Below are 20800 nucleotides of genomic sequence, written 5' to 3' on the forward strand. Positions count from 1 at the left end.
CTGTAAACTATAATCAACAATCTAATGAAACTGGCAATTTTCAGACTGATTGGATTGCGTGGCTGCGTATACCCATTCTTGATTCTACAGGGTGCCCAGAAATATCGAGTACCCCGAAGAAAGTTTTTCATTAAAAATATAGGTTGGCAACGTGAAATAGATGCATATGATTGGTGGAATGTCATCTCTCCAGTCCAACAACCAATCATGTGCTATCATTATTATCATTCACTGTGACCAACCAAAGTATTTTAGTAGAAAACTTTTTTAGGGGTACTCGATATTTCTGGGCACCCTGTATAGATACCTACCTGTTTTAATATAATGTAATAGATACCTACATAGTATATTATATTCGGTAGCATCATTTTATGTAGGTACTAGGTACCTACTTATTCAGAGGGAATAAAAAAATCATAAATGTCAACTTTTACCCAAAACATCTTGTCAGATTGTCTTATTGTTACTTAATATCATTACAGTCATCTGAATACATGCGTTATTAAAATGTTGCAGAGATTTATGGCTTCGGACAACGTCGTATGATAATTGGCGTAGCAAATACGTTGGAATGTTGACGATAACGCACGCCGAATCAGTTGACTCTGGAATTTATACGTGTCAAGTAAAAGATGCAGAACAACGCCAGTGTAGATCGATTAGAGTAAATGTCGTTCAAATACCCGACGTGAAAGTAACACCGTTGAACATCGTAGTAGAAAAAGTAAGTTAGACGTAGTAATATCTCTAATATAGGTACTTACTTACTCAACTACTACCTGTACCTCTACCTACCAATGTCTACCTACGGATAAATCTTGGCTTGTTTATTGTTTGTTTTTAAACTAGCTGTGTCGGGTCAACGAAAGAATTATTTAAGAAAATAGGCTGTAACTTCGAAGGGTGGTTTTTCAGATTATGTTTCATATTTGGCTCTGGGAGTACCTAGTTTATCTGCCTTTGGGGTTACGTAAGATATACGACGCCTTATACGAATTAAATGCGTAGGTGCGATAAATTTTGTTCACATCTGGGTGTATACGACTACGTCAGCTACTGAGAATTTCAGTTGCTATTTTAAAATTCCCATCTGATAATTCAACAATACCTATAGGTATGTACAAGTACGTGCTATGAAGTAGATGAATGTAAATAGGCTTGCACCCTACTTATGTACTTCCGTGCATAGTTGCACACCCTCTTTCTGAATCTGTTTTTAACCCTTTGGAGGTTCTCTAATAAAATTGCTTTGAAGAGTGTGTAATAGGGTACCCCGCCCAATGGACCAAATCACAAAAAAGTCGAGCTTTCATGAAAAAATCATTTTGGAAAATGAAAATTTTGTACACATAGGTAAGTGACTACTTAGTTATGTACAAAAGTACCCATTTGTTCTGAAGAAATCAAAGGAATCCATAATTTCTAAAGTAAATACCTAAGCGATGAATTGATTTTTTTTTCAAAAATTACAACCAGCATTTCCCATCCAACTTCTCGCTTCAAAATTTTTGAAGTATAGGTATTTGCTGAATTACTTTGGGACGTTTAAGGGTTAATAAAATGCAAATATGAATAGACTATGGTAAAAGAGTTAAAAGCAGTTTGCCCAATACTCCTTACAAAAAGACCACCGATTCAACATCCTAAAAGAGTTGACTCTGAGTTGGATTTGAAAAAAAAACTTCGCTCAGCTCTGGCCATCGTATTCAGATTTTTGATTTGGACATTCACTGGCCACACATCATGTGTAAAATCTCTTTAATAATTATTTTCAAAGAAAACAAATCAAATGCAACCAACATGCTTTTCAACATACGTAGCCTGTGTAATTACCATATTCAGTAAACGTTTTTGTAAAACGAAAAGTAAATTGCTTAAAGGTACTTAACGCGAGAGGCTTTTTCAACGGCCGTTGGTTTATTTTTTTGTACACGCCACTTACACTGTTTTTATTTTGCATATTACCGCATCCATATCCGTGGCTCTACTATAGCGAGGGTCAAGAGAAGAGATAGCACACAGTATGATTATGAAGGAACGTATAGGATAAAAGTGTATAACTTTTAACTTTTATGCAATGCCGCCGCTTCCTGTAACGTGCTAACTGTGTGAAACACGTGTGTTTCATTGTTATACACATGTTACGTAGATATTGTGTAAATTTCTGAAGTTTATAGTATGTCGAATAAAAGTTTGACAAGTTGTTGCGAGTAACTACCTATAGGTAGGTAATACTTCATGGAAATAATTTGCCTCGCGAATCAAATTGTTTATAGCGAAAATTCTTCGAAATAACGAACACACGTGCGGCCATATTCGTATAGTATTATAAATTCGTCAATACAATTTTAGACTTACCTATATGCTGAAAATCGGCGGTACCTAATGCTGTTATTGAACCAACAAAGAATGGATACATACGCGATGTATTCTCTCGCTGATGCATTCGCTTAAAAACGTGCGAGATGGATAAATGTGCTCGTGCCTCGCGAAATCTCATTCTTCGGTGAAAAATTTGTTTGTATAAAATTGAAAAGCGAATTAAATTTGGAAAAATCCAATCATTTAAATTGGTCGACTCGCATATCGATCGTTTATTATGGGTAATATAGGCGGTTTCTTGATGTAATCTAATAAAACGTGGATTTTAGGCATGTCGATAAAGGACGCCTTTGTTAACGCAAAGGCAGTCTCGCTATAATAGACTACAGATGCGGATCGTTCAGTACCAGCAATAGGTACCTAGCTACCTATTACAAAAGCCCGGTACACGTGTGAAATGACTAATGAATAAATTGTCTAGACGTGTTTATATTTTATCGTGTCTGTACTGTATGAATTCAAAGAACGACGCGACGGGTGTAATGATGAAACTAGTGGGTACCTATAGTTTCATCAAGTGCTACACATCAGAAGATTAAATTAAATCGACGAGTGTTATTTAATAATACTCGTAATTATGTAGATAAGTATTTCGCGCCCGGAATAGGCTACAGTATGTATAGCTGTGTCTGTGTACCTATCACATTTATGCGAATAAATATTTACCAGGTACATACGTAGACGTACCTATATCTATTAGGCCTACGGTTATTTTACTTCGTTAAACATTTTCATAACGTTTTGCAACCGTTTTCTGTTTGTGGCGATGAATGAAACGAATTCGAAATACGAATGGTGTTGAATTTAATTTATGTAGGTACCTACGTACTTATTACGTATAGCTGGGTGGGTGGGTACTTCGATTCGTTGTGTACCCGTTGTACCCGTTTACAGAAGCACAAATATTTCACATTTTTATCGGAAAAAGTAGGTACCAAAAGAAGAAAAAAAATCGAATCATTTTTTAAACCGATATCGAAAGGGAGTATTTCCCATTGCATTCGTCATATTGACCGAGTTAAATATTGCTAAACATTAATACGCCGTCGACAAGAAGAAAATAACGCGAATAAAATATTAACTTAGTCGGTTTTCTCGTAAAACGGCTTGTATTGAGACGTTGAAAGATTTTCGAATTTGTTTTGAACTAAAAATAAATAACTTTAAACGTTGATATTCGCAAATATACACAAATACCTAGGTACGATACGATAGGTAGTTACAGTTAGGTGAAATATAAAGATATACCTACTCGTATTAGGCCTATAGAAAATATGCAACGTGTTGTTTTCCCTCTGTTTTAGGGCCAAAACGTAACACTTCGCTGTTTATCAAAAAGTGACTGGCAAAGTGATATAAATTATGGTTATAGCTGGTTGAAAAACGACAAAGTATTTCAATTCGACGTTCCAAATTTGTACTGGGAAGATTTACATAAAGGAGGCAGTGTACTTTATGTTAATAACATTCGAGTAAGTACGACTCCGCCGCGCTGGTGTGAAATATTACTTTATGCTGACTTCCTATAATGGATTAAGAAGAGACTTACCCCGGCTAGATTGGTAAATAATATTACACAGAATAATACACGACACGCGGTGTTGGTAGAATTATGTATTCAATTACGATACATGTCGATTTAAACACAATTACACAATGAAACAATAATATAATAATTGCCTTCTTCGGCGAAACCGTTTAACACAATTAATACACTGATAAACTCAAATTAACCATATAAACTCAAATTGACATTACAAAGAAATAATAAGTTCAAATTAACCATTCACGCGAACGTGCCCAATAAACTCAAATTAACTGACCCGACACTACACAGTAGTACATGACGAATAACGGCCGCAGCGCCGATCACCGGACTCGACGTCCAGCTCGCGACGCTGTTCAGTGTTACCACCACAAGGGTGGTAATCTGTCCCTAATATCCCTTACAGGAACGGCATATATCCCTCTCACATATGCCCCTTCGTGTGTTTACTCGTGAGAGTAGCCACAGAGGAACATACGGATATTATGAGAGTTATATGACGCACCTGTAAGGTGATTGACCCGATGTAGGATCGGTCCCCTGCCCCCCGTGTGTTTCACTGTGTGAAAGTAGGAGCAGAGAAAATACACTTTTCACCCACGTACGTAAGTAACTGCACTCGTCTACCACCCCTGAACTCAGTGCACTGCACTGCCCACCAGCGATCCAAGAACCGAAGGCAAGCGCGAGCAGCTCACATGAGCCAGGTGTACCAGGTATGTACAGTATACTTACGAGACAGTTTCCAAAAAGAAGACTTTTCCCTAATCTATTCGAAATTTTTCTGTTTCAGCGCAGTGGCTGGAGTACCCTTCCGGTCAAAATTGGAGATAAGACAAAAGCCAAGAGGAGCGAACCGTTATTCGAATCGCAGTGGATTCTGTTTCAGGTCAGCTGTACTGCACTGTGGCAGAAATGGGCGAAATTACATCAAAAAATTTAAGAGTTGATAAAAATGAAAACTGTCAAAAAATACGTCAAAAAACATTCAAAATACATAAAACAAACACTTTTTACAAATTAATAGTGGACTTCTTTTTTATCTTCTTTTACTGGCGCTTTATATAAAAACAATAACAAATGCTTAAAAATTAAAAATTGAGCACCTCTTTTGAAAAAATTTACAATTTTGGTCCACGTGTTTCGAAAAAATAAAAATTAAGAAAAAATAAAGATTGAAAATTAAACAAAAACAAACATAAACAACAAGATAGGAAAAATGAAAAAACGGTCACGTAACCGTAAACTAGTTACTACAGGGTACATGATATTTTACACAATTCTAACATCATTGAATGAATTACAAATCGGACAAATTACACTGTTTATATCAACATCACAAAAGAAAATCATCGATTGCACACGCAGGTGCGAGAAAACGACTAGCAAGACGTAATGAATCGTATACAATTTTTTATCTTTGAAGAGTCGATTGAAAATATTGGAACCGTCGGATGAAAATCGTAGATAACGTGATGGTACGACGACGAGATGGAAAATTAATTTCGTTGAGGCGGTACAGTCCCTCGCCTTTACTACGCTGAGTCGACTGGCTTTAACGTTGCCAGGAATCGTTACGACATTCGATGATTTGCTAAGTGAAGCGAAAACCCATAGCAATTAGTAACATGATATGGAAAATATCACGCCGATGTAGGCGTTGTAAAAATTTGGACAATTTTAAATTATTGAAACTACGTTAATTCACTCGATTTTGATAAAAAAAAAAAATAATAAATAAATAAAAATGGTCAAAACTACGAAAATATTGGCGACTTCGAGTGAATTTTGAAAGTTTTACTGGTGAAATTTTGGCCCTAGGTCTAGAAACCTTTTTTGAATTTATCAGTACCTACTTTTTGTTGGGTAGGTACCTACAATTTTGAAGTTCTTTTTTACATTGCCAAAATTTATTTTTTTAATAAATTTCCCAGTGGGAAAAGTTGACTAAAAATTTCACCAGTTTTTGATATCGTGTAGGTAGGTAGCCTAAATACGACTCTTACGAGTAGGGATTCAATCTTCCTCGTTTTTCGAATCGTCGAAATTGTCTTTCATCGGAGATTTGAGCTCAGCTACGCTAGGCTCGTCTTCCATTCGCGATTCGTCTGTCGCTGATGACAGTGTGGATTGTACCGATGTATTCGGCGATTGAAACGTTGTATTGGCTGGCGTAGTAGCCACCGATGATGCGAATGAGGTTTGAGGTTGCGTCGGTGTATTCGGCGCTGTGCTGGTGTCCATGTGTTCGATTCCAAGCGATCGTGGATTCGGGTTGGGTGCGAAGCTGAGGTAATTCGGTGCGGTGGATCGCGGTGACCCTTGGACAATCGGTTGAGTTGACGCAGGTAGCGCCGGTGAAGCCGGAGCTGACGGTGTAGCTTGAGCTTGAGATGCTGGCGGTGTTGCCAGACTATCGATCGATTGAAATATCTCATTCGCACTTTGACCCGAAGTAGGGGCATTTTGCGTAGTATTACGCGTTGGAGAGAATATGCGAGAGTTTACTGTGATAGTAGCCGTGCCTCCGGGTATTTTCACTGTTTGTTGTCCGAGAGCAGGTATGCTCTGTGAAGTTTGTTGATTAATACCAGCTCCAGCGGACGCTGCGTTGTCGGCAGGTGGCGTAGGAGCGGGTTGGCTCGATGGTCCAGCAACGGCGTTTGGTTGCTGGTTTTGCTGAGTATTATTATTCGCAGCGAGTTGCTGCTGTACTGAGGCGTTGAGTTCACGATCGCTATCATCGTTTCCCGCATTGGACGCATTGTCGTCGTCATTTCCTTCGTAGTTGTCATTATCATCGTTGGCACGTTCGGTGACGTCTAATGGAATCATGATAAATTCGTTGCGTACGGTTATGACGAAGTCAGTGAAGTCTGCTAGTCGGTACATTGGACCGAATTGATCAATCTCAGGTTCTAGACCTGCGAAGAAATCGAGTGGTGCCATCATTTGGATGGTACCGCTGAACGTTCTAGTCCAAGTGCTGCGGAGAACTCGTTCGTAGTCTTGTAAGACTTGTTGGGGTTGTTCGCGGTAGCGAATCAATGGCATTACGTAGATTTCCTCAACTTGTCTACGTTGCAATAGGCGAAGTAGCGCAATAAATTGTTGTTCGAAATTGAACGCTGCTGTTCCATGGAATGCGTCCCAATTTCCAATCGATATCATGAGCCGCCGTGGGATCTGTGGTAATGAAGTCAAGTAATTGATAAGGTCTTGGAGCGTAAGGTCTCTGCGATATAGCGAGGGGTGAAGGAGGTCGCGCATTTCGGGTTTACGTTGCAAAATGTATTGTACCATGCCAAATACAAATCCATCACCGAGCATTAAAATATCTTGCGCAGCTAGCGCAGTTTGAACCGTACTGTCGCGGTTGTGGATTCCGAGTAACGTATACCGCAGTGGGTATTGGTTTAGTGGGAAAAACGGACGTAAATAGTCCGTATTGATATTGTATCGCGTTCTAAAGCGATTATGATTGCGTCGTGTTTGAGCTAGCGGGTCACGACGCTGACGCGGTGCAGCGGGTCGTGCGGGGGTACTTTCCACTGTACGCCGTTGACGAGGGGGTGCAGCTGCGTTGGGTACAATTACGCGTCCTTGCGCGTCATATTGCTGTCTATGTTGTTCCAATACTGGTTCGTTCGGATTGGCTTGCGGAGGTACCGCATTGTCGAGACGCTGAGCCTGTTGATTTTGGAGCGCACGTCGTTGACGTGGTGTATTTGAAGCAGGTGCCACGGGCGCCGGTGGCGGCATGTTGTGACGTGCTGGAGCTTGGCCGCGAGGCATGCGTACATTAGCGGCTCCAGGAGCGGCGAATTGGGGTTGATAATTCGCTGGTTGTTGTTGCGGCGCTGCGGCTGCTGTACCTGGCATCGGAGACGTATTGCGTTGTTGCATTGATCCTAATTGCGGTCTATACGCGCGGTTAGTATGAGCGGCGTCATCTTGTTGGGCTGGGGCTGCGGCTGCGGCAGCATAAGAGTGTGATGATGAGGCGCCCATGTTCACGTCCGATGACATGTCGCCGGCTACCGGAAAAAAATTCACTAGCGAACCGCTAGCTGGTTGATTAGGTAAAGTGCCCGAAGTAGAGCGATTGTCGACGTATGATTGACGTGTTCCGGATCGAGCGGGGGACGACGTGCGGCTGCTGTGGCGGCTGCTTTGTTGCGAGTGTACGCTGTTTGGCGGCGATCTGCCCGTAACAGAACCGGAACGAAGGTTGCGGACTTGCGAATCGAGGTTCGCTGCTTGATTGATGGCGCTTTGATACGATTGCGTCATCTGCATAAGTTGGCTGCGTAAATCGGCGGTTGTGCGTTCGTACGCATCTATCTGTGCTTGCAATTCCGCCGCGCGCTCGTTGCTGGCTGTAAATTGGTCGTGCCAATAGGTAGCCTCGTCGTTTACCGCATTGTCAGCGATTGCGCGTAGATCCATAGCACGTAGCATGGTCATCATTGGAAAGATCTGCGATCTCTGTAACCGAATACGACACTGGGGATGCGGGCATGCGGTCGTCGGAGTGGTACTGCCCGGGACCGGAGCGGAGTCCGCGGCGAACATACGGTCCACACAGGTCGTGTGGTACAGATGGCGACACGCAGATGCAGACATTGCGTCCGAGAACGAAGCGATATCCCTGTTAATCGAAGGGAGGTACATGGGCTCGCCGCAGAATTGGCAGAGCAACGTTGGGTGCACCGACATCTGTGAAAATAGGCAAGCAAAAAATACGACGCGAATGAATTTCGAGAATTTTACACTTTGGAAAAAACGCGTGGTCGAATACGAAATGAAAATAAGCGTCGTAAGCTAAAGTAAAATAAAGTTAAAAACTCACCTTATCGTAGGACTCTAAACTACCGGGATTTAGTTGGTTGAGGTGGAGTGAAAAATAAATCCACTGTTGTACCCTCTGGTGGGCGGTGAAATACTCAAATTGCCAAATTTTGGCCACTTACGGAGTATGATGAAACACTCGAACACAATCGAGCACCAGAAAATAAAATTAGCCCAAAAGGCACTGAAAATTACCCGATTCGGGACGCACAGGACGCCAACACGCGGTCGTGTTGGTAACACGTGAGCGAAATTTTCAAACACCCGAAAAAGTAGCAAATTTCTGAATTTTAATCGCGTAAAATGGACAAACGGATAGCTTTAGCCACTGTAAGCGCAATTAGACACGAAAAAGTTAAAGAAAAGCTCGAAAAAGCACGAAAAGCCGCACAAAATTGCAAACTTGCGAGGAAGAGAACATACACAGACGACGAACACATACATAATGGTTCGGCCGAGCGGCGTACGCCTCGATGCAACCGGCTAGAGCTGCTTATCGAGTTCCCCTCTCTACCGCAGTTGCCTGTGGCGAGTGTCGTGTACGTGCCGTTGACGTAAAGTAAAATGGCGACGATCGGTTCGTCTCATGTTACATACGTACGTGTGTCGTTGTGTGAGTATAATGCGATGGTGAATTTCTAGGAATTTTGCTATCAAGCCGTTGTGAGCTTGCAAATGTTTGCTTCGTTGGCTTGTTTCGATCAGAGTTGTAGGCTTTGTTGCCTAATATCGCTGACAGTTTTGCGAGTGTAGTAGTGTGTATGTGTGAGAGTGGCGAACGATCTCGTTGAATGTTATGTGTATTATATTTGCTGCGAAATATATCTTATTGTCTGATTTTTATCATGTAGATAATTTTGGGTATTTTTAGCTCGATCGATTCGAGAGAGGTTGGTGTGTTGTTGGCTTAGTTGCCAGATTTCAGGTTTGTCAGACTTTGTCAAAACTGTGTTCGAAGTCAAACTCGTCGAGGTGTGACGTATTGTCAAAAAGGTGAATTTTGCTTTGAAAATAGTATTATTTTGGTAAAGGGGGTATGTTGAAAGTATTTGAATTTGGGATATTCGAGTTCGAAATTACACACGTACGTGTTTTCAGTCATGTATTTTTTTACAGAATAAATTACCCAAGATGGATCGAGAGTGATTTTTCGCATTTGAAATGTGTTTAAAAATGCCTCGTAGGTAAAAGTAGATGAGTGTGGGTTGGGAATTTAAAAATTCAGCTGTATAAAAATTGTGTACTTACCTTGAAGTTTGATACTTACGTTAGTATGATTGAGTCTTGATGCGAGTACGTAACTCGGTTTTTCAAGTAGGTACCTGGGTAGAGGAGTCAGGTTTTGAATTTCCAGTTTCGGCTGGTATGCTCGCTTTTTCGAAATACGTTCTCGTAAATAAATTTAGACAAGTAGCCAAATTTGGAGTATTTTATTAGTAATAAATTTACAACGATGTGTATTGCTTGTCGGTACTTGATATTTTGAGTAAAACTAGGTGGTTAAAATAAATCATCGTAAATTTAGCTTGATTTCTAATTAATTTACCGAGGATGGTAGAATTCGAGTAATTTCAGCAACGTAGCTGAGGTATAACAAACGTGTATTTCATCAATTTGGAGACGTTTATAGGTATGTCAATACTTCGCGGAATTTACTTATGGAGGTCTTGAAGGATCGTCGACGTTGTCCGTTAAGGGTTACCTGTAGACGTACTCCCGCGTATGCATAGCTGGTAGATACATGGACGGTAAAAGGATCGTCTTCATCAATGTCAACGTTGCTGAGGTGTAAAATTTGCAGGATCTCCGCTTTTTGTTGGATTGTGATTGGGTCAGTGCGTTCATATTCGTACACTCGGCGCGTAAGTTGTAGTTGGTTTTCCGTGAACCTTGGGAAGAACGTGAAGTTGAAGTCTGGGTGTCTTGATGCGATCACTGCATTCATTGTGAAAATTGTATTTCACGTTGGTCAAGTTTGCGAAAAATGTCGTCTGTATTTTCGTTACGTCACGAACACTGTATTTTTCACTTCTTTCTTGTGAGTAAAAATCGAATCGGTTTCGAAATCGAGCACGGAGGCGCGAGTTAGTCAATGTTTGGTTTACGCAACGAAGCAATTCTTCTATTTATCAACACGACATTGTGTTCAGAAATTTTTGCTGTGTGTTCGACGTTGAATTTTGTCTTTTGGGAAATGAAATTGAAACTTCTCGGTTTTGGTGGGTTTGGGTATTCGAAATGTTTTCGATCTGTCTTACCACAGTGGGTGATAGTTAATTTAACCCCCGAAATAGGTAGGGTTTGTTTTTCATTTCTTTTTTACATTTCTTTGCACTTTTCGTCAAATTTTTCTTTTTCTTTTTTACGCTGCGCCATGTCAGCTTTCAAACGCAAATAGGATTCGCTTGTTTTGCCTTTCTGTTTCTCCCTGAGTTCGAGGTTTCTTTTTTCAATGTCGCGTATACACGCATTGTAGCGTGGTTTGACTTTTTTAGCCACTTCAGCATATTGGTTCAAAAACTGTTTTCTTTTACGAATTCGAGTTGGTTCCGAAAGTGCATCGTCGATCTCTGTAGGGTCGACTTTGAGTTTTTGTAGTAGTTCAATTAGGTCTTTTTGTTCAGGTTCAGTGTCTGATTTGAATTTCACTTTTTTCTTTTTTCGTGACGTTTTAGCTGACTCGTTGTCAGTGTCAGACGATGCGTCATATTGTTTGACGTGAAACAAATTTAAATTTTTTAATTCTTCGACCATAGAGTCGGTATTTGTATTGTCCTTTGTAGGTTTCTTTTCCACCGTGGGAATTTCTTTTTGGTTGGGTTTGGGGGTTTGTTTACTTGCCCCAGTGTCCAATTTTGGTTTTTTTGTAATTTCAGTATCAAAAATAGACTCGTAGCCTTGATCGATTGGATCATCGAAATGAATACTTTGAGTATTAAAATTCGTAAATTGTGGTTTCCAGCCTGTTTTGGCCTGTCTTGCAGCTAGTCGAGCTGAAATACGGGATTTGTCCTGTTTGGGGGTGGGAGTGGGGTACCCTGCCCCTGTCGGTAGTGCTCTAGATGTATTTAATTTGAAACGTAAATCGAAGCAATTTAGCATCGTGATCCAGTACGCAGCTTTGCGATGAGTCTGCATCATTTCACGATACCGATTGATCGTGGCTAGTAAGTGTGATTTGACGTTGATAATACGTCCGTGTACCCACATTTGTAGCCTTTTCAGTACTTGTACAAGAGCCATCATGTCTTTGTCAAAAGGTGTAAAATGTTTTTGGTGCTCCTCGAAAGCTATCGATACGTATAAGCATACGTGTTTAATTTCCTGTTCGGTAACAGGATCAATAGTAATGTAAAATAGTACCGCATTCATTGCGTCGTCTGTAACGTGGGTGTCTAAGCAGAGTTCCCCCGTAGGAGGGGGTGGTTGTATTTTAAAGTCTTTGCAATATTCTGCCTTGAGCTCCTCGAAAGCTTTTTCTTGGAGTTCTCCCCACTCAATTTTGCCATCTTTGGCATTTTTACCTTGCGTAGTAGCATAAATAGGTGCAAGAATTTGCATGTAGTTAGGTATAAAGTTTCTGTACAGGCCAGTTAGGCCAACTAATTGTAGAAGTTGTTTCACAGTCGTAATGTGAAATTTGCCATTTTTCTGGTGTTTGTTAACAAATTCCATGAACTTTTTGACCTTTTCGCTTTGTTTAGCGACTTCATCCTTAGATAAGACGAATCCTAAGTGTTCTGCATAGTTGCGGAAAAATTGTGTTTTGTTTGGATTGAGTTTTAATCCATTTTCGCGTATTTTGTCAAATACGTATAATAATCGGTCTAGAGTCTCCTTGAATGTCGAGCCAGACACTTTCACGTCGTCTACGAATTTTGTAATTCCTTTTTGGTCAGGTATAACCTTATTTATCATGTAGACAAATTCGCCGCTTGATATGTTCAAGCCGTAAGGTAGTCGGCAAAATTCGTAAACTTGGCCGCATACCTGAAATGCTGTAAATTGACGAGAAGCTTCGTCTAGTACTAATTGCCAAAATCCACAAGTGAAATCCAGCGTACAAAAAAGGTTGTCACCTTGGTTTTCGTAGATAATGTATTCTACAGTATTAGGCTCAGTGAGCACTTTTTGTAGTACTTTATTCAGTTCGTCGGCATCTAAACATAGCCGTATGTCACCGTTTTTCTTGATAACAGGTGCGGTAGTGTTTATGTAATTAGACCTTGAAGGTCTTATAATGCCGAGCTTTAGCATTTTGGAAATTGTGCGTCGGAGCGCTTCAATGATTTTCTGGGAGGGTCTGAATTTTTCACCTCTCCACAGGCCTAATGGAGGAATTTTTCCATCTTTAAATTTAAATTTGACCGTCTCCCCACGGTATCGGCCAGCATTGAAGCTGAATATGTCTGAGTAAGTTTTAAGTTTGTCCCAAGCGTCATTAGCTTCTTGTAAGGTTATGTCACCTTTTATGACTAGGTTATTGAGATCAGTTTTCATATTTTTTAGGTAAAGCTCTCTAGCTTGGTTTTGTTCGTGAGCCCAGTCTTCATCCATGTAGAATGTGTTTTGACTGATCAAACGAATAGCTTCACGTTTGTTTTTTCTGAGAACTGCAATCTTTTTGACTGGGTAAATATCGTTGATTTCAGTTTTATTCAAATATGGTATTTTAAAGGACTTTGCCTTTTTAGGGTGGCACTCGGCATATTCATGCCCCTCGCGGTGGTTAATGACTATGCCAAGGTGGCGCATTGATAATCGGCCAATTAACAGTGATTTACCTGTTGTGTCAAGTACGTAGAATGGCATGCATACCATATGGGTACCTAGACGTACACATATCTCGACGCAGTGCGTCATTGCTTTAACTAGTGAGTTGTCTGCCATGCGTAAATTGACAGGATTGTTCAATTTTACGTAACGTATCCATTGTGGGTGTTCTCTTGTAATGTAGTCAACGAGAGTTTTCGTCATTACGTTGGGGAGAGCCCCCGAATCCAACTGAGCTGGTAATGGCATGTCGTTAATAAAAATAGGTATCGCTGTAATATGGTCAATCTTCATTAGACTGGGCAATTGAGGAACTGAGTCCTGTGTAACATTGTCTTCGTTGACCGTTGGTATCACGTTTATACCCACATTGTGTATTTCAAACGTTGGAACTACGTCGTCGGGTTCATCGAACCCTGAGTCAGTGTCATTTTCGAGAGTGTTTTCGTTAATATTTTCAATTTCAGGTTTAGTGATTTCTACGACGTTGTAGTAATGTTCTCCATCGTTAGGATCATGTTTTTCAAGCATTACTAGTGGCGGATCAAAACCACCTTTTGTTTCTTGAGGAATAAACCTGATGTTGTGAGTATTGAGTTTCATAATGTCATCAAGCTGAAGTATAGCTTTGTTTAATTCGATATTGGGATCGCATTTTAATGCTTGGTCGTCGCAAATTTCTATTTTGTTGTCTTTGGACACTTTTATTGTTTTTGGTCCTAAAGGCGAATCGTATGCATAGTATTTTGCATTGTCAGCAATGTTTGCCATCGAAACTGGTATTTCGACTAATTTTCTTAATTTTATTTCTGGTGGTTTAGTGCCATCGTCTACAATTTTTACAGTATGAGTATATAGGTCCTCTATGTCGGCCATATTGACCAAATATTCATTTAATCTGTCGTTTGTAGGCGACTTCTTCGCTTCGTCTTTCACGATTGTACGTTTTTTGTCGCCGTCTTGAGCGATTTGTTTTCGACCTAGTGGCGAATTGTAATCGTAGAGTCTTGAAAATTTGGCAGCTTTTGCTGGTGGATCGTACGTAATTTTGTGAAATGAACCTTTATGTCCGTCGGGAATGTATTCCCTTCGTTCATATTCACCGGAGATTGGACTGCAGTGAATTCGTTCTGCTAATAATTGTACTAAAGCACGCATTGTGCTTCTGTTTATTTGGACTTGGTCGTCCTTATGTTCATGTGAGGATTCTTCAGACTGTTCAGTCTTAGGATGTACTCTTTCATTGTCAGATAGGTGGATGTTTTCGTATTTGAGTAGATGCTGGCACATCATATCTAGTATAACTGGGTACATAGCCATTTCTGGATAATGTCTGTTCATTGTGTTTGAAAAATGGAACGTGTTTTCCAATGGCATTATTTTGTTATCCGTAGATGCTTCCGGTAGTTGAAAATGTGTGTCATCAGTGTGTACGCATGTTTCAGTGCGTAAAAATTGGTACGCTAGGTCGCGTATAAAAGTGATTCGCGGATCTTCCGCAATACGAACGAATATATCGCGAGTTTTGCTATATTTGCCTATTTTGACGCCGTATTTCGGGTTGCGGTAAGGTAGTACAACAGGCATCAGGAGTATGATGTGTTTAGCCTTGTGATCATCGAAAATCATGTTTACAATTTTACGTAATTTCTCTTCTGTTTTATCGAATGGTTCGTTGAAGAAATTTAATTCTGCCTGGCAAGCAGATAATATGAATGTTGCGTTAGGTGTAAATTTCGATTTTTTGATTATATCGTGGAGGTCATTGAGCTTAATTTGCTCTTGTATGCAAGCAGGTAGATTGTATTGTCGTTTGAATGTACCTCTACGAATATAGTGTACGAGGCTGTCGCCAACCCAAATGTAGTCATCAAGTATAGACGAGTCTGGCTTAATCGGAGTCTCATTTGTACTAGGCGCAGACTCCTGATCGCCTAGTTCTTGGCGTTTCCCTGCGCCGTGTTAGTTGTATTAGGCTGGGGTGTACCAGTGGTGGTAGATGCAGTTATATTAGGCGCAGTGGGTTGCGGAATGGGTCCAGTTTGTGTAAATGGACTCGTAATTGGGGCCTGCTGTGAAGCCTGTGTGGTAGGTTGGGGCGTGGTGGGTGGTGGCGGGGTATTAAATTGGATACCTGCTACGTTAGCAGCAAGAGTTGCCATCGCTGCTTGCGATTGTTGTGCTTGTTGCATTTGCAACATTTGTTGTACTTGTGTTGCAGTAAAAAATGTTTCCTGAGGCAATGTAGCCGTTGGCTGTTGTTGTTGTTCCTCCTCTTTGAGGTCAACAACATTACCATATTGATCGTATGCGATTACATAAGCCGGCACCGTATTGTCCGTTTCCGTATCGATATCAGTTACGTTTACTGAGTGTGTATTATTGTAAGGTACTTCAATTTGACCTGAGTGAGGTGAAAATTCACCTAGACAGTTACCTTCAGCATCGTAAGCTAAATATTTCACTTCCAGAGGCTTTGCTCTGTGTTTATTATTTTGGAAATTGGGTGGTGGAAAATTTGGCGCTTTACCATTTGTTATCGCGAGTACTCCCGGTGTAGGGGGGGCTGTAAGCGCGAGTGGACCTCTATTGGGAGGAGGAATGTTATAACCATTTCCTATCTGTTTGTACCCCATCGTAAAAGGGTTAAGTGGTATTCCATTTATTGCACGTCCTTGCATGTCGTGGTGCGCGAAATTTCCGCTTGGTTGGTCTTTAGGCGGTTTCATGTCCGCATTCCAACGGTTGTTGAGTATCGTATCTCGAGGTATGTTTGTGCGTCGAGGGTTACCGTTTGGTCCACGCTCAAATGGTTCCAGTTTAATTTCCTGGTGCCAAAGTCGCTGATAATCGTCTGCAATGCTCTGCATTTTTTCAATAAATTCAGTAACCGTCGTGTTGTTTGTTATAGGTAATTCTCTGTGGAATTGTTTTGGCATTTTAGTCCTAAACATCTGTAATAGGAATTCTGTACCGCGATGATTTGATTGCGCTAATGTCTTTAACCATCTTGTTAAAAATGCTACGAGTTCTGGCAGAGTCTTAGCGGAATTGACCCTGTCGCACTGAAGTTCAGCTTGACCTTGTATGGTTGCATTCCAGTAATATTTGAGGAAACTGGTTTTCGTCGCTTCGTACGTGTCAGTGCTGCGGCACGTTTGTCGCCATTGGGCGGCGTCCTTCGTAATGACTACGGACTTAAACGCAGCCGCTTTGTGCTGATTCTCAATTTTGTACATCGCCATATGATCTTCAAAGGCTTCAATGAATTCGTGGGGGTGCCACCGATTCTCCTCTGTGTATGTAATGCCGGCGTTCTTCATGATACCGAAGTCAATACGAGGTGGTTGTAAATTGCCTTGAATAGCTGTAAATTGTTGGTGCGGTGGCACCGCGTTGTATTTATCTTTTAGACGAAAGAATTCAGTTGTTAGTACTTCGTGGTTACGAGTATTCCTTTTAGTTTCAATTATGTTTTGACGTAATGTTTCGTCTGTATTTTCTGCACGTTCGGTAAGTTGTAGTACCGAGTACTGTGTGCTTGTTTTTAATTCAGCGAATTCAGCTGCGTGCTCAGTGGCCCAAGTGTTTATGTTGTTAATCGATTGTCTCAATTCGGCGAGATTAGTCTCCGATGATGTTAGTCTAGGGTCGACATTGCGAACAAAATTAGCTGCATTCGCAGCTGATGTAGCAGCTTCTTGCGCGGCAAGGCGCGAATTCTGAGCGGCTTGGCTGCTAGTTGCCACTTGGTTATTAAATTGTTGTTGCTGAATGTACAGCTCTGTCAAATGTTCTCTTTCTACCGCGAATCCTTGTTGGATTGTAGCTTTCAAGTATGCGCAATTGATTGCTTCGTCATCCTCAGGTAGATCCGGGAAGTTTATATTCGGAATGTTATTATTCCCAGCCATTTCGGGTTTAGTTTCGGAGATTGGCTGTAAAGTAGATTTTGGCACACTACGGCGCGATGTACTCTTTCCTTGTAACGCACGTTCGTTATAATCTACTCGTGTGGTGGTCCGAGTACTGCGGCGCAGTGGTGTATTGGACATAAAATAAATTCTCTAAACGTATTCGAAAAATATTTTTATTGTATAAAATAATTGAAGCAAGTTGAGAATATTCACGAGGTAGTAATAAAGAGAAAATTAGTAGGTACTGCGGCGGTACCTTCACACGAGACGCGCACTTGAAAAATTGGCGCGAACTCGTGGAATCGTTTTAACCGTTGAGACGACGGCGGCAGCTGCAGCTACGGCGATATCGTCCGATGTTCGATGCAACGAGCGGGTGCAGCAGCGGCGTTGGCGGGCCGGCTGCTACTGTACGATGCACTGTTCTATCTAAAAACGCGGGAACTTTTCTTCGGCCTTTTGTGGGCGCTTATTCTCCGGAAAATTCACAGGAACAAAAGCGATAAAAGCTCCTAATATTATCTAGATAAATTTAGCGCAGTATTTATCATGCAAATTGGGCCAGGGAGCCCAAATTAAGCTCACGCGGATGCGTGTATAAGCAGGAAAAATGCACTAAATTTAATTTCAGATTGCAGTTAGGCGCCAATGTGAAATATTACTTTATGCTGACTTCCTATAATGGATTAAGAAGAGACTTACCCCGGCTAGATTGGTAAATAATATTACACAGAATAATACACGACACGCGGTGTTGGTAGAATTATGTATTCAATTACGATACATGTCGATTTAAACACAATTACACAATGAAACAATAATATAATAATTGCCTTCTTCGGCGAAACCGTTTAACACAATTAATACACTGATAAACTCAAATTAACCATATAAACTCAAATTGACATTACAAAGAAATAATAAGTTCAAATTAACCATTCACGCGAACGTGCCCAATAAACTCAAATTAACTGACCCGACACTACACAGTAGTACATGACGAATAACGGCCGCAGCGCCGATCACCGGACTCGACGTCCAGCTCGCGACGCTGTTCAGTGTTACCACCACAAGGGTGGTAATCTGTCCCTAATATCCCTTACAGGAACGGCATATATCCCTCTCACACTGGTATTTCGAAAATATCGTACGATCTGCTCAGAAATATACGAAGGTACTCGTACGCTGTGTATGGCTTGATATTAAATTGTACCAAATGTGTCGTTTATTGTGTTTTAGAAATCCGATGTGTTCAAATGCGAAGTAATCGGCAAAGGACGCAATTCCGCCAGCGTTAGAGTAGATGTGTTAGATAAAGATTTAACTCCGTACTGCCATCGAGACGGTGCCTGGCCTATGACAGCTCCTGGTATGTCAGCTATGCAAGAATGCCCTGCTAATTATACCGGCGGTATTTCGAGTCGTTTGTGTATGATGGTTGATGCTGACAAAGCAGAATGGCAGCTGCCAGACTTTTCTAATTGCGTGTCTAATGCGTTTATTAGTATCTCTGAACAAGTGAGTGCTTATGAGATTTATTTGCTAAGTATACGGACGATTCGCGTTGCGCAGATAAATATGTAGGTACGAGTATATGTTTTTCCTTTCGCTATTGTTTGAGAAGAATCCGAAACGAGGAATGCAGCGATGGATATTGGGGCTTTGGAAGGTATTCCCTCCTTTTCTTCGCACACCAACACATATTTCTAAAAATTTTATTGTTAAGTATAAAATGGTGATGACTTTACTTTGGGTACAAAGCAGGAATTTTCGTCTCCAAAACTCAATTTTTCCGCTTCAAAGATGTTTTCGTGATCTCCGCTGAAATTTTACTTTGAAATCGTAAATAACGATGATTTTTACTTCGGCCCCTTAATATACTAGATACATTTTTATCAACACCAAATAAGATACCTATCTATATTTTTTTCTGTAAATTTTTATGATCTCAAATTTATCTGGATTTTTTAATAGCGCCCTCTCCTGAAAAATTGATTGTTATCCGTCGATAGCAATTAGGTACAAGAAGTATATGTACAGGGTGTTCCGGCTCGACAGTACCCCCTTATAACCAGTAACTGTACTACCCATTGTGAGTTGATGTATGTATGTTTGCCTACCCTCCAGGCCGCAGGGGCAAAGTTATGGACTTTGAAAAAAAAACTTTTTTCGATTTCGTTCAAAATTTTTCGTCATGCGTCACTCGAAACCCGTTCTAGATAGAAAGTTGCACTCGGCGGCGTTGGATCGCAAATTTTGTGTAGAATTTTTTAATGTGGTCGATGACCTTTGTGGAAGCGAAGGGGAGTCTGTACGAGTCAATATAATTGAAAAAACATGACCAAAAGTGGTCACATTTTTTAGTTTTTGTTAAATATCACAAAATTGTTTCCTCTTAAGCTATGATTTTTATTAACAACATAAGACGAGAAAAGTCCGAGCTTTTCAACGCTGCAAACCACAGCCTTCTATCTCGATTAGTTACGGAGTCATAATGTTTTAAAAGCAGCAAAAAAATCAAGCAAAAAAAATCAAATTTTTTGATTTTTTTTGCAATTATTTTTTAATATAAAAAAATCATTATAAATTCGTTTTAACGTAGAGGAAGGTCCGCGACTAGGCCACAGTTGCTCAATTGAATTTTAACGGCTGCTGACAATGATTGCAAAAAAAATTAAAAAATTTGATTTTTTTTGCTTGATTTTTTTGCTGCTTTTAAAACATTATGACTCCGTAACTAATCGAGATAGAAGGCTGTGGTTTGCGGCGTTGAAAAGCTCGGACTTTTCTCGTCTTATGTTGTTAATAAAAATCATAGCTTAAGAGGAAAAAATTTTGTGATATTTAACAAAAACTAAAAAATGTGACCACTTTTGGTCATGTTTTTTCAATTATATTGACTCGTACAGACTCCCCTTCGCTTCCACAAAGGTCATCGACCACATTAAAAAATTCTACACAAAATTTGCGATCCAACGCCGCCGAGTGCAACTTTCTATCTAGAACGGGTTTCGAGTGACGCATGACGAAAAATTTTGAACGAAATCGAAAAAAGTTTTTTTTTCAAAGTCCATAACTTTGCCCCTGCGGCCTGGAGGGTAGGCAAACATACATACATCAACTCACAATGGGTAGTACAGTTACTGGTTATAAGGGGGTACTGTCGAGCCGGAACACCCTGTACAAGTTGGCTGATTCAATTACCAACAAAAAAAAAAAAAAAAAAAAAAAACGCACTTCATCGAACGTTTGTGCGCTTATGGTTGCCTATAATGGATTGGTAAGGAAAATGAGACGACAGCAGTAAAAAAATGGTATCGGGTGGACAGAA

The 20800-nt window shown here is 40.5% G+C and overlaps 1 protein-coding gene across 4 annotated transcripts in view; it reads left to right on the plus strand.

The window, feature by feature from the left end:
- LOC135832148 (uncharacterized) overlaps nucleotides 1-20800 on the plus strand; it is a 231847-nt gene that overhangs the window by 200162 nt on the left and 10885 nt on the right. For all 4 annotated transcript variants that reach the window (XM_065345184.1, XM_065345185.1, XM_065345183.1 and 1 more), the window contains 3 exons: nucleotides 517-724; nucleotides 3687-3854; nucleotides 18709-18987. In XM_065345184.1, coding sequence (XP_065201256.1) covers nucleotides 517-724; nucleotides 3687-3854; nucleotides 18709-18987 — 655 coding nt within the window. The remainder of the gene's footprint in view (nucleotides 1-516; nucleotides 725-3686; nucleotides 3855-18708; nucleotides 18988-20800) is intronic.

The sequence above is a fragment of the Planococcus citri genome, chromosome 1 (assembly GCF_950023065.1).
Source record: "Planococcus citri chromosome 1, ihPlaCitr1.1, whole genome shotgun sequence".
NCBI lineage: Eukaryota > Metazoa > Arthropoda > Insecta > Hemiptera > Pseudococcidae > Planococcus > Planococcus citri.